This window comes from Oryctolagus cuniculus, chromosome 7 (assembly GCF_964237555.1).
Source record: "Oryctolagus cuniculus chromosome 7, mOryCun1.1, whole genome shotgun sequence".
Classification (NCBI taxonomy): domain Eukaryota; kingdom Metazoa; phylum Chordata; class Mammalia; order Lagomorpha; family Leporidae; genus Oryctolagus; species Oryctolagus cuniculus.
The window spans coordinates 121,085,294-121,099,966 of NC_091438.1; the positions used below are offsets into that span (position 1 = coordinate 121,085,294).

General features: G+C 40.9%; 1 protein-coding gene across 4 annotated transcripts in view; it reads left to right on the plus strand.

Moving 5' to 3' along the window:
* The window catches only part of NRDC (nardilysin convertase), a 93,192-nt gene that overhangs the window by 37,379 nt on the left and 41,140 nt on the right, over positions 1–14,673 (plus strand). For all 4 annotated transcript variants that reach the window (XM_002715099.5, XM_002715100.5, XM_051857772.2 and 1 more), the window contains 4 exons: positions 5,582–5,677; positions 7,326–7,448; positions 10,715–10,772; positions 12,800–12,873. In XM_002715099.5, coding sequence (XP_002715145.1) covers positions 5,582–5,677; positions 7,326–7,448; positions 10,715–10,772; positions 12,800–12,873 — 351 coding nt within the window. The remainder of the gene's footprint in view (positions 1–5,581; positions 5,678–7,325; positions 7,449–10,714; positions 10,773–12,799; positions 12,874–14,673) is intronic.

Genomic DNA, 14,673 nt, shown 5'->3' on the forward strand with positions numbered 1-14,673 from the left:
CCTTGGGCCCTGCACCCACATGGGAGACCAGGAGGAAGCACCTGGCTCATGGCTTTGGATCTGTGCAGTGCACCAGCAGTAGGGACCATTTGGAGGGTGAACCAACGGAAAAAGGAAGACCTTTCTCTCTGTCTCTCTCTCTTACTGTCTAACTTTGCCTGTCAAAAAAAATCTAATCAAGTGACAAAGTCTGCTCTTTGAGAGTTCAGATATTTAAATATTTTTTTTTTTTTATTTTTTTTGACAGGCCGAGTGGACAGTGAGAGAGAGAGAGACAGAGAGAAAGGTCTTCCTTTGCCGTTGGTTCACCCTCCAATGGCCGCCGAGGCCGGCGCGCTGTGGCCGGCGCACTGCGCTGATCCGAAGTTAGGAGCCAGGTACTTATCCTGGTCTCCCATGGGGTGCCGGGCCCAAGTACTTGGGCCATGCTCCACTGCACTCCCGGGCCACAGCAGAGAGCTGGCCTGGAAGAGGGGCAACCGGGACAGAATCTGGTACCCTGACCGGGACTAGAACCCGGTGTGCCGGCGCCGCAAGGTGGAGGATTAGCCTAGTGAGCCGCGGCACCGGCCGAGAGTTCAGATATTTATAGTGTATTTTTATCAGTTGTAATGGGTCTTAAATTACTTTGTATGGATACATTTATATATTAATGTTATTAGTTAAGTGCTGCTACTAAACAAATGACCAGAAACAGTCCTTTAAAATAAAACGCATTCATTTTCTTATAGTTTTGGAGATCAGAAATCTAAAATGTTTCCTCATTGGGCTGCTTTCCTTTTGGTGCCTCTGAAGGAGAATTTGTGTCTTGCCTTTTCCATCTTATTAATGACATCTACATTCCTAGCCTCCAACTCCCTTCTCCACCTTAACAGCCAGAAGAGTAGAATCTCCTCTCTTTAACCTCTGTTGTCCTTACATCTTTTCTCTGACTCCAGTCTTGTTGCCTCTCATTTTTAAGAACCCTTGTGATTACACTAGGGCTATTCAGATATTCCAGGATAATTTGTTCCATCACCAGCCCCCAACTCCCAGACTCTTACATTCAGAAAATCTCCTTTACTATCTATATAAATAAACACATTTCATTTCTTCGTATTTTTGCAGAAACTTAAAAAATGTTTTACTTTGTTAAGGCTGAATGTATTTTTTGTTGTCATCTTTGATTTGGACTTCATGGCTTGTAGCTAAATATTTTATTGAATATGTTTACTTCTGCTTCTTTTACTGTCACTTTAGTTTTTTACTCTTCTACCAAGTATAAAAATAATGATCCCTATCTATTTTTCTTTGTTCTACTCTTGGTTCTCTTCTATTTATTCTGCACATTTGAAACCAGAATTAATTTATCAAAGAAAATCTGATACTGTTACTCCCCTGATTAAACATCTGACATGCCATACCATTATTCCATGATAAATAATATTTGCTAACAGTTACTGAGAGTTTATTTACATGGGTGTCTTAACTGCTAATCTAATTGCCTTCATTATTGTTATCGTTATTAAACCCATTATCCTTATGTAACATGGTGAAACTGAGGTTTAGAGGAATTAAGTAATTAGCCCAAAGTCCTGGAATCAATTATTTGCCCAAGGATCTATAATATATATAGTAATGACTATTTGATACCAAGATCTATACTTATACCCAGAATAATTCTTACCAAAGATCTTACTAGACCCTTTTAAAATTGTTTCTTGTTATCTCTTTAACCTGATCCCTTGTCTCTGCTGCAAATCTGAACTTTGTTCAACCATCTTGACCTGTTTTTCAGAGATACCACGTTCTCTTTCCTGTTTTTCTTCAAGTTTCACCTTGAGTCAATCCCTAGGAAATCCTCTTTCCTTGATGTCTGTCCCCCAAAATAAATTCACACACACAAATAAAACAAAAATGACGTTAGATAATACTCCTTCTACTTTTTTATTTTATTTTTATTCACTTGAGAGGCAGAGAGAGACAGAAACAGCTCCTGTCTGCTGGTTTACCCGTGTCCTCCCCCCCGCCCCAGATGGCTACAATGGAGCCTGGATCCCTATCCAGATCTTCCATGTGAATGGGGAAAACCCGTCACCACTTCCTTTTAAGGTCTGCATTAGCAAGAAAGCAGAGTCAGGAGCCATAGCCAGGAATCAAACCCAGGCTTCTAATATGGAACATGGGAGTCAGCTGTAGGCTAACTGCCTGTCTCTATTTTTTCTTATTTTTTTTCCCTTAAATACACTAAACATTTTGAGTTTATTTCATTTAAAACTATTCAGTGTATTTTAAAATTTAATTTGATATTATGGTGGCCAGTGTTGCAACATAACTGATACAGCCATCACCTGAGATGCTGACATCCCATATGGGTGCTGGTTCGAGTACTGGATGCTCTAATTCTGATCCACCTCCCTGCTAATGGCCCAGAAAAAGCAGAAGATGGCCTAACTATTTGAGGCCCATGTACATGGGAGACCTGGAAGAAGCTCCTAGCTCCTGGCTTCAGCCTGGCCCAGCCATGTTCATTGCAGCCATCTGGGGAGTGAACCCATGGATGGAAGACCTTTCTCTGTCTCTCCCTCTCTCTGTAGCTCTGACTTTCAAATAAATAAATAAATCCTTCGAAAAATTGATGTTTTTAGAGGATAGTTTTGTAAAAATCACAAGGAACATGAAAATACATTTTTTAAAAGAGATTTTTATTCCTTTTTTTTTTTTTTTTGAGAGGTGGAGTTATAGAGAGAGAGGTCTTCCATCCACTGGGTCACTCCCCAAATGGCTACAAAGGCCAGAGCTGGGCCAATCCAAAGCCAGGAGCCAGGAACTTCTTCTGGGTTGCCTCTGCTTTCCCAGGCCATTAGCAGGGAGCTGGATTAGAAGTGGAGCAGCTGGGACTTGAACTGGCACTCATATGGGATGCTTGCACCGCAGGCAGAGGCTTAACCTACTATGCCACAGCACTGGTCCTACAAATAAAATTTTAAGTAACAAATGAAAGTGTAATAAATTTATGAAATTTAGAAATATAAGGGGTTGCAACCTAGCCTGTAACACAAAATCTTAAAATGGTTGGGTCAGTTTTTGTCAAATGCTAGGAATCATTCAACCAAATGTTTTTAATTACAGATGTAGAAAATAAAAATAGTCATAATGATAGTATTTTATTGAGGACTCATATATGTCAAGTCTATGTACCTACCTAATTACTACTCACCTTCTCAATCTTGCTTCATTCTTTTCTTTCAAAAAGCAGTCATCACTTTTTTTTTTAAAGATTAATTAATTTATTTGAAAGTCAGAAAGACAGAGAGGAGAAGCAAAGAGAGAGAGAGAGAGAGAGAGAGAGAGAGAGAGAGGTCTTCCATTTCGTGGTTCACTCCCCAGATGGCCGCAACGGCCAGAGCTGTGCTGATCCGAAGCCAGGAGCCAGGAGCTTCTTCCGGGTCTCCTATGTGGGTGCAGGGGCCCAAGGACTTGGGCCATCTTCTACTGCTTTTCCTAGGCCATAACAGAGAGCTAGATTGGGAGTGGAGCAGTCAGACTTGAACTGGCACCCATATGTGATGCAAGTGCTGCAGGCTGGGCCTTTAACCCACTGAGCCAGAGCACTGGCCTCGATCCAGTGTCTCTTAAGGGCCTGCTTCATGGAACTCTCTTGGACCTTTTTAAAAAGAGAATCTCATTCGTGAGGACTCTATCACCTCCACAGGCTCTCACTTTAGATACCATTACCTTGGGAATTATGTTTCAATGTATGAATTTTGGGTGGACATATAATAAGCATGTGATCTATAATGCTAGCCAAAATATTTTTTACTTTAATTTTTTTGATTCATTATTTTATTTCAAAGTCAAAAATACGAAGAGGGAGAGACAGAGAGATCTTTTATCTGCAGTTTAATTCCCCATGTGGTCACAATGTCCAGTGCTGAGCCAGGCCAAAGCCAGGAGCCAGGAGTTTGTTTCAGGTCTCCCATGTGTGTGGCAGGGGCCCAAACAGTTGGGCCACCTTCCACTACATTTCCCAGGCTATTAGCAGGGAGCGGTATTAAGTGGAGCAGCTGGGACGTGAACTGGTGCCCATATGGGATGTGGGTGTCAAAGACAGTGGCTTTACCTGCTACTCTTCAACGCTAGCCCCCAAAAGTGATTGTTTTTAACTTTCATACTTTATTACCAACATGGTTGGCCTTGGAAGAAATTTAAATAAGTTCCCAGGAATAAGTAACTTGATTTAACATTTTATTAGCATTTTCTTTGGTAAAATCTTGAACATAGCATCCCAGAGCTGAAATTTTCAGATCATTAACTATCTTGTTATATTTGGAAAATGAGGGGAAAACTCTACAAAGATGAGTTGATTTACCCAAAGTTGCAGATTATATTAAGTCACAGAGCCAGGACTAGATCATTGTTTTCCACTTCAGTCTTACGTATGTATGTATTTAGCAAAGAGAGAAAGAGGAACAGATAGCAGACTCCCCTCTACTTCTCAACTGTCCCCAGCTTTGGGGTTCTGCCAGACTGAGGCCAAGAGCCAGGAGTGCTCTCCAGGTCTCCCAAGGGTGGCAGGAACCCAATCACTTGGGCCATTGCTGCTGCTTTTTAGCAGGAAGCAGGAAGTAGGAGCCAGAACCAGAAATCTATCCCAAGTACTTCAATGACATGAGACATAGGCATCTTAACTGCTAGGCTAAACACCTGCTCCTTGTACTTGAGTCTTATAACATGTGATATGTAAAGTTAATTTTTTTTTTTTTTTTTTTTGACAGGCAGAGTGGACAGTGAGAGAGAGAGACAGAGAGAAAGGTCTTCCTTTGCCGTTGGTTCACCCTCCAATGGCCGCCGCGGTCGGCGCGCTGCGGCCGGCACACCGCGCTGATCCGATGGCAGGAGCCAGGAGCCAGGTGCTTTTCCTGGTCTCCCATGGGGTGCAGGGCCCAAGCACCTGGGCCATCCTCCACTGCACTCCCTGGCCACAGCAGAGGGCTGGCCTGGAAGAGGGGCAACCGGGACAGAATCCGGCGCCCCGACCGGGACTAGAACCCGGTGTGCCGGCGCCGCTAGGCGGAGGATTAGCCTAGTGAGCCGCGGCGCCGGCCTGTAAAGTTAATTTTTGTGACTTCCTTGTTCTCAGTTAAGATAGTAGTAGTACATGATATACAGTAGATGCTCAGTAAAGATATTCTAGATAATAAAGCAAGATACAGGCTGGCACCGCGATTCACTAGACTAATCCTCCACCTGCGGCGCCGGCACACCGGGTTCTAGTCCCGGTTGGGGTGCCGGATTCTGTCCCGGTTGCCCCTCTTCCAGGCCAGCTCTCTGCTGTGGCCAGGGAGTGCAGTGGAGGATGGCCCAAGTGCTTGGGCCCTGCACCCCATGGGAGACCAGGAGACGTACCTGGCTCCTGCCATTGGATCAGCACGGTGTGCCGGCCGCGGCGGCCATTGGAGGGTGAACCAACGGCAAAGGAAGACCTTTCTCTCTGTCTCTCTCTCACTGTCCACTCTGCCTGTCAAAAAAATAAAAAATAAAAAAATAAAGCAAGATACAGAATTTCATCTTACTAAAAATGTTCCTTTAAAACTTACAGAATATCAGCTTGCGAGACCTTCTGATGCAAACAGAAAGGAAATGTTGTTTGGAAGCCTTGCTAGACCAGGACATCCTATGGGGAAATTTTTTTGGGGTAAGTTACTAAATGTTTCATTTTCTAGTAAGGATGACTGATAATAAGAAAAATTGATAAGGAATTGAAAATTATAAAGCTAGGATACTAAGGGTTACCTTTTAGGATAGCTAGATAACTTTTCAAATGAACATTTTTTATATTTGGTTCTCTTAACATTGGATACAGTAAGAATAATATCTAACGTTTTGTGAATGCTTTGATAGGTGCCTGGTACTGTGCTACCACTACAAGAATTATTATTATTATTTTTATTTGACAGATAGAGTTAGACAGTGAGAGAAAGAGAGAGAAAGGTCTTCCTTCCATTGGTTCATCCCTGAAATGGCTGCCACGGAGCTACGCTGACTGAAGCCAGAGGCAAGTGCCTCCTCCTAGTCTCCCATGCGGGTGCAGGGCCCAAGCACTTGGGCCATCCTCCACTGTCCTCCTGGGCCACAGTAGAGAGCTGGACTAGAAGAGGAGCAACCAGGACTAGAACCTGGCACCCATATGGGATGCTGGTGCCACAGGCGGAGAATTAACCAAGTGAGCGACGTCAGCCCCATGAGAATTATTTAATTTGATCATTATCACAATATTAAGAGATAGGTACCATTATCATCTCATGTTTTTTAAAGATTTTTTATTTATTTATTAGACAGGTAGAGTTACAGACAGTGAGAGACAGAGAAAAAGGTCTTCCATTCGATGGTTCACCCCCCAAATGGCCACAATGGCTGGAGCTACGCCGATCTGAAGCCTGGAGCCAGGTGCCTCTTCCTGGTCTCCCACACGGGTGCAGGGGCCCAAGCACTTGGGCCATCCTCCATTGCTTTCCCGGACCACAGCAGAGAGCTGGACTGGACTGGAAGAGGAACAATTGGGACTAGAACTGGTGCCCATATGGGATGCTGGCACCACAGGAGGGGGATTAACCTAGTGCACCACAGCGCCAGCCCCCATCTCAATTTAAATTTAAAGAAACAGGGTCAGGGAATTTATCTTATTTGCTTAAATCATACAGTTGGTAAGTGATGAGTGTGAGATTTACACATCTGTTTGATTATATAGTCTATGCCAATCTGACATTTCCTTTTATCAACAGAGATTGAACAGTGATTTCTGTAATAGTTTTTGAACTGTTAGGTAATTTTGTTTAATTAGTTAGGTATTTAAGTGGTATCTGTTTTTCATAGTGGTATTTTCTTGTCAGAGAATTCAATTATAGCCTCTGTTGACTATAGCATAGAATATGGGGTGAACCAATCTAGATTGTTATTTCATTCAAAGGATTTTTCTTTTTTATATATTTTGTACAGTTTATATACATTTTACATGGTATCTTTGCTTTATGTGTTTTATTTTTTATTACCAGGCAGAGAGAAAACTTGAGTGCTAAGCTAATTATTAATTATTAAGCAAGGACACTTAAGCAAATACTATCTTATTGAGACATATCTAACCAGAGGTTAATTCTTTATTAAAATATACTTCAAAATTATTTCTTGTAAATTTTTGTTTATTTTTATTAATATACACTAGTTCAGTATTTTTGAGACACTTGGGCTATTTTGTTATGTATAGTAGCAGAACATGCATTGTTGTTGCAGATAGCTTTTAACAGAGTGAATTTAATCATTTCTGTAATTTTTTTATCTTTTCATAGGAAATGCTGAGACTCTTAAGCATGAGCCAAAAAAGAATAATATTGATACACATACCAGACTGCGAGAATTCTGGATGCGTTACTACTCGGCTCATTACATGACTTTAGTGGTTCAATCCAAAGGTAATATTATCCATTTTGACCTTTAGACTTTCTGAAGTAGTGCTTTCTTAGGATTTGTTTTTCTAGATCAATATTACTGTAAATTAATAATTATTTTAGTGCTTAATTCTAATACAAATTAAAGGAAATTAGAATTTGGAGCCCTCACAAAGCAAGTGACAAAGCTCAGGGAAGTAGAAGATCATTTGATTTTCAGGCAAATTTTTTTTCTCTTGTTGAAATAGATCTTACCTCTAGGCTAGCCTGTGAATGTACTAATATAACTAATATATTAGAAATTTTAAAATATTTATTTATTTCGAAGTCAAAATTATGGAGAGAGAAGGAGGGAGGAGGGAGAGAGAGAGTGAAGTATCTTTGATCTGCTGGTATACTTCCCAATGGCTGCAACAGTCAGGACTGGGCCAGGCCGAAGCCAGGAGCTTCTTCCAGGTGTCCTACATGGTAGCGGGGGTCCAAGCATTTGGGCTGTCTTCTGCTGCTTTTCCCAGGCCATAAGGAGGAAGCTGGTTTGGAAGTGGACCAGTTGGGATTCGAACCAGCAAGCCTATTTATGCCAGTGTCTCAGGTCGTGTTTTTACCTGCTATACCACAGTGCCAGCCTCCATGAATTGAATTTTTTTTTTTTTTTTTGGTCAGGTAGAGTGGACAGTGAGAGAGAGAGAGACAAGAGAGAAAGGTCTTCCTTTGCCGCTGGTTCACCCTCCAATGGCCGCCGTGGCCGGCGCACTGCGCTGATCCGATGGCAGGAGCCAGGTGCTTTTCCTGGTCTCCCATGGGGTGCAGGGCCCAAGCACCTGGGCCATCCTCCACTGCACTCCCTGGCCACAGCAGAGAGCTGGCCTGGAAGAGGGGCAACCAGGACAGAATCCGGCGCCCTGACTGGGACTAGAACCCAGTGTGCCGGCGCCGCAAGGCAGAGGATTAGCCTAGTGAGCCGTGGCGCCGGCCCATGAATTGATTTTTAAAACCACATGCAGCTGTCTCTATGTTTGTGGGTTTTCATTTATCCTGTGTTGACTTTAAGCTCTTACAAGACAAGTTATCTGTTCATCCTTACATATGGCTCTGTAAAATGGCTTGAATAATTGAAATTAGTCATAGTGACTATGGCAGAATTATCTTAAGTGTAAAAGAGTGATGAATACCTTTATTCTTTTCCTTTTTTATCATTAGCCTCAGTAACTCATGTTAAATTTTCTCATTAAAGAAACCATATAGCTTTATTTTGTTTTCTTTACTTTTCAACCTCTTTAGGCTTTTCTCCTTTATTTCCTTCTTTTCCTTTCCTTTCTTTTCTTTCTCTCTCTTTTTTAACAAGACAACAAATCCACCTTTTTTTTATTTATTTGAAGGGCAGAGTTACAAAGAGAGAGGGAGGGAGAGATAGAGGCGAGAGAGAAAGAATCTTCCATCCACTGGTTCACTCCTCAAATGACAATGACAGCTGGAAATTGAAGCTTCCTCCAGGTCTCCCACGTGGATTTAGGGGCTCAAGCAATTGGACCATCCTCCTCTGCTTTCCCAGGCTACCAGCAGTGAGCTAGATCAGCATCTGCTGGTTCACTCCCCAAATGGCCACCATGGCGGGAGCTGGGCTGATTGGAAGCCAGGAGCCAGGAGCTTCTTTCAGGTCTCCCATGCTGGTGCAGGGGCCCATTGACTTGGACCATCTTCCACTGCTTTCCAGGTCATAGCAGAGAATTGGATCAGAAGTGGAGCAGCTGAGACTCGAATTGGCACCCATATGGGATGCCAGCATTGCAGGCAGTGGCTATACCCACCATGCCCTTAGATGTTGTGTTTTATTAGAAATTTCAATAGAGTTGGTTGTGAAATATAAGAAAGAAATGACATATATATGAGACCTAAGAAGACAACGTATGGGTTGAATTATCAGCAGGTACAAATTAATGCAAAACAAGTGGAGTATTAAAGTACTGATGAGATGTTGACAAAAAGAGGAGGAGGCAGTGTATTTTTTTTTTTTTTTTTTTTTTTTTTGACAGGCAGAGAGGACAGTGAGACAGAGAGACAGAGAGAAAGGTCTTTCTTTGCCATTGGTTCACCCTCCAATGGCCGCCGCGGCCGGCGCGCTGCGGCCAGCACATTGTGCTGATCCAAAGGCAGGAGCCAGGTGCTTCTCCTGGTCTCCCATGCGGGTGCAGGGCGCAAGGACTTGGGCCATCCTCCACTGCCTTCCCGGGCCATAGCAGAGAGCTGGCCTGGAAGAGGGGCTACCAGGACAGAATCTGGTGCCCCAACCGGGATTAGAACCCGGTGTGCCGGTGCCACAGGTGGAGGATTAGCCTATTGAGCTGCGGCGCTGGCCGGAGGCAGTATATTATGGGTTAGTGTGGAGAAACTTTCCTAGCGCATGTAAAGTTTGGAGTGGGTGGCAGGGATGGGGAACCTTTTGTCTGCCAAAAGCCATTTGGCTATTTATAACCTCATTCCTGGACCATACAAAATTATCAACTTAAAAATCAGCTGCTATTGATTTATTGAATTATGAGACCTAACTAGTTGTCTTGGCAGGGCCAGACCCAGTAACTTTGTACACAGCATTCTCTGTAAGCAGGGTGGTAGCTATATTCTTACCTTTTGGCTCCTTATTCATATAGGCCAAATGAAAAACAAAACTTTTTTTTTTTTGACAGGCAGAGTGGACAGTAAGAGAGAGACAGACAGAGAGAAAGGTCCTCTTTTTGCCGTTGGTTCACCCTCTAATGGGCGCCGCGGCTGGCGCGCTGCAGCCGGTGCACCGCGCTGATCCGAAGTCAGGAGCCAGGTGCTTCTCCTGGTCTCCCATGGGGTGCAGGGCCCAAGGACTTGGGCCATCCTCCACTGCACTCCCTGGCCACAGCAGAGAGCTGGCCTGGGAGAGGGGCAACCGGGACAGAATCCGGTACCCTGACCGGGACTAGAACCCGGTGTGCCAGTGCCACAAGGCGGAGGATTAGCCTATTGAGCCACGGCGCCGGCCAAAAATAAAACTTTTTAAAACAAACTTACTTGCTTTACTTACTTGTTTTTTCCAGCTTAGCCAGTGAGAAATGAGAGTCTAACAAAATTGTATATATACTAAAGTTTTCTTAAACTAATGTAGCTTTTCCTATTACTTTTTACTGGATAGGTAGTGGCAAATAATGCCCAAATTAATATATTTCATTGTTTTATAGCTAAAAATTTGTAAGAAATTTAATTGCATTTTTACTCTGAATAATAATATCACATTTCCTTTTCTCCATCCTACCTGCTTCAAGAAACATTGGATACTTTGGAAAAGTGGGTTACTGAAATCTTCTCTCAGATCCCGAACAAGTAAGATATTTATTTTCATAAATCTTACACCTGTATAGTTAAATAAGACCATATTTTTTGTATGAATCCCAAAGGTTCTTTTTTGTTTGTTTTTAAAAATAGGTGATAACATTAAGACCTAAAACGTTTAATAACTTTGGCTATATCACATGGCTTTTGAGTAGGCAAAATAAGATTTTCATAATTTCTGTATTTCAAAATAAAATTTTCGTAATTTCTGTATTTCAGTATTGGCTTGAAAACAATAATTCTGAATAACTTGTGCTTCCTTTTACATTTATTCAGAGCTTTTCTTTTACTGTGTGGAGTGTTTTGAACTGTGATATTAAGGAAATTACTGTATCAAAAGGCAGAATATGTGTACTTACGTCTTCTGCCATGTAACAGTTGTATTCTGAAAGACTGTTTTTTTGAACAGTTGGAAAGCTATTCCTTAAAAAGAAATAATTTTATATATGATGGCTGACTTGCCACACTCGCTGAAAAAGCTATTTCATGCAGTAGAACCACAAGGTCTCTTACTAGAAATTGTATGTGGAGCTCTAGTTCAGGATGTTTCTAAGTGTTTTTTATTGACCTCTAATTCATCATTATAATACAAACTTTTAAAAGATAACTTCACTGTTACATTTTGATATAAACAATTAAGTCATCTCTCAGCAGTTTGCATTTTAATAGAATAAAATAAATCAGATTGTTTTTCTTTTATCAGATGAGTAAGCTAGTGGCTTTGTTCAGTTATTCATTGAATATGTAATTATTTTAAATTTGTGAAAGAAAAAATAGCATAAAATGTTAGAATAATTTGTAAAAACAACTGATAGATTACTATATTGGCTTCATGTAAATTTCTATTGATATTAGCAATACTTTTTGTGTGTGGAAAATAATGAAAGCCATGTCAAAATTATAGCGTTTTAAATTTTTCTGGTAACAAATGTGAGCTGTAGAGAGTCAGTTGGTAGCCAGGAATGTCTTCACTGAGACTTTACTAATAAAATCAGAAGTATATTTAAGAGAGTGATTCATTGGGTTCTGTCAATCTCTGATGAGTGTTAGAAAATTCTCTTCAATATTAGTCACTAATAACTTTGGTTCTTAAATCAAACAGATTAAAAAGTCTTTGAAGCATTTAATATGAATTTGTATTGATCATCTTATGAAGATATATTAATATCTTCAACCTGATAAGAATCCTCTGGGAGGAGAGACAGAGTCTTTTAACTACTACGATGCCTGATATAATGATGTGCACATCATAACCACTCTGTATATATTTTTTGAGTTTAAAAAGTATTCTCTAGCATAATTTTTCTCTCTGAAATAAACTGTGATAGCTACTGTATGGAATACAAAAAAATGTATGTAAGTGAAATTGACATCTTGAGATTTGGTTACTGTTTTTAGCCCTTGTCTATAGTGGTATTTCTACTTTCTACTTATTGAATTCTTTATTTAGTGGAGGATTAAGCCTTTATAAAGTAAATTGAAAGTATCTTATTGCAAAAATTAAAAGAAAAAAGGGAGGGTAGGAGGAAGGATGGGAAATATAATTATGTGCTTAAAATTTTATATATGAAATATATTCTCTATATAAATAAAAAAAGCTTTGTAGAGGAGAACTGAAATTGAATGGAGCTGATTGGAACAGTAAGTATTGAGGGAGGTGTTTCTTTAGTTCATTATTTTCTAACTGGTAGATTGTAAAAATATTTGTCTTACTGAGACAGAAGTTAAGAATAGGTTGTGTAATTTAGGATTTTGTGTCTTTGTTGCCATTTGTTCACTCATGCTTATAGTGCTTTTTTTCTAGGAGTATGTAGAATAGATTATCAATATCTGCCAGTTAGCTATCCCTATAGGTACTAAATATATACTCAAATGTATTCATTTTTATGGTAATTAAATATATACTCAATATTTATATACTAAATACTAAATATTTATATTTTTATTTAATAATAATAATAAATATAAATACAAAAGCTTTTGCCAACATAATTTTAATGTATTTGTTTTATTTTCAGTGGATTACCAAAACCAAACTTTGGCCATTTAACGGATCCATTTGACACACCAGCATTTAACAAACTTTATAGAGGTTTGTGAACCAAAAGCTTGAAACTGAAATAACTTGAGTGCATTCTCTACAATGTAACTGAGGCTGCCAGAATGAAAACACAACAGGGAGTCTAGCTGTGTTGGAAAAGGAATAGATGGGCAGTGGGTATCGGATTAGTGATAGATTGCAGGCCACTAGCTAGCTCCTGATTGATTGGTTCTGGTGCCCTGCTGATACCTGAATGAGTTTCATACTTTTTTCCTGATTTATTTTCCCTTTTGTTCTTTGTTTCTTTTTAATTAGTTCATTTTATCTATATTCTGCTCTTTATGCTTTCAAAGAGACAAGAATAGAAAAGAAGAAAAACGCTTGGAAATTATTCCTTTTTAAATTGTTAAATGTGGAAAAATTTAAAGTATCAAGAAATGGGTGCTGGCGCCACGGCTCACTAGGTTAATCCTCTGCCTGCGGCGCCGGCACCCCGGATTCCAGTCCCGGTTGGGGCGCCAGTTCTGTCCCGGTTGTTCCTCTTCCAGTCCAGCTCTCTACTGTGGCCCGGGAGTGTAGTGGAGGATGGCCCAGGTCCTTGGGCCCCTGTACCCGCATGAGAGACTAGGAGGAAGCAGCTGGCTCCTGGTTTCAGATTGGTGCAGCACGCCATCCGCAACGCACTGGCCGTAGCGGCCACTTGGGGGTGAACCAACGGAAAAAAGAAGACCTTTCTCTCTGTCTCTCTCTCTTTCTCACTGTCTAACTCTGCCTGTCAAAAAAAAAAAAAAAAGAAATGGGTGAGAAGTCACCCTTAAAATTTACCATTCAGACAAGTTATTTTGGTGAATTTCCTTCTGCTTTTTTAATAAATGTATTTTCTTAACATAGTTGAGATTATAAATTATATGTACTTCTGTTAACCTGCTTTTTATTAATTTACTATTATATTTGTGTATATATGTATGATGTATGATTCATGTATGTATTTACATGATTCTACTATAATTTACTTAACAATTTGCCCATTTTGAATATTACATAGTCTTTTTTTTTTTTTTTTTTTTTTTTTTTTTGGACAAAGTGGACAGTGAGAGAGACAGAGAGAAAGGTCTTCCTTTACTGTTGGTTCACCCTCCAAAGGCCGCCGCGGCCGGTGCACCGCGCTCATCTGATGGCAGGAGCCAGGTGCTTCTCCTGGTCTCGGGCCATCCTCCACTGCACTCCCTGGCCACAGCAGAGAGCTGGCCTGGAAGAGGGGCAACCAGGACAGAATCCGGCGCCCCGACCGGGACTAGAACCCGGTGTGCCGGCGCCGCAAGGTGGAGGATTAGCCTAGTGAGCCGCGGCGCCGGCCATCACAGTGGATTTTTAAAAAAATCTTTCTAATTGCCTAGATATTCTCTCCTACCTCACCTCATTGTCCGTCTCTTTCCTCTCCCTTTCTTCTGATCAATGATTGTTTCATCACACACTTTCTGCTGCTGGCTCCATTCTGTTAAGCTGACTTCTTCCTGAGACAACTCTTTTTCAGTTGTATTCTTTCTGACTTTTTATTTTTTATCATGGAATCATAGAGTAATAGTACTGAGAAGAGTCTTAGAGGTACTTCAGCCAACCCACTCATTTTACCATGAGGAAACAGATTCAGAAAAAATGAAGTGTAAGCGATTTTTGCACATATAGTAAAATGGTGGTAGGGCTAGATTTTAGCCATGGCTCTCTACTCCTAGTCCCGTTTTTTTTTTTTTTTTTTTTTTTGACAGGCAGAGTGGACAGTGAGAGAGAGAGACAGAGAGAAAAGTCTTCCTTTTGCCGTTGGTTCACCCTCCAGTGGCCGCCGCGGTCGGC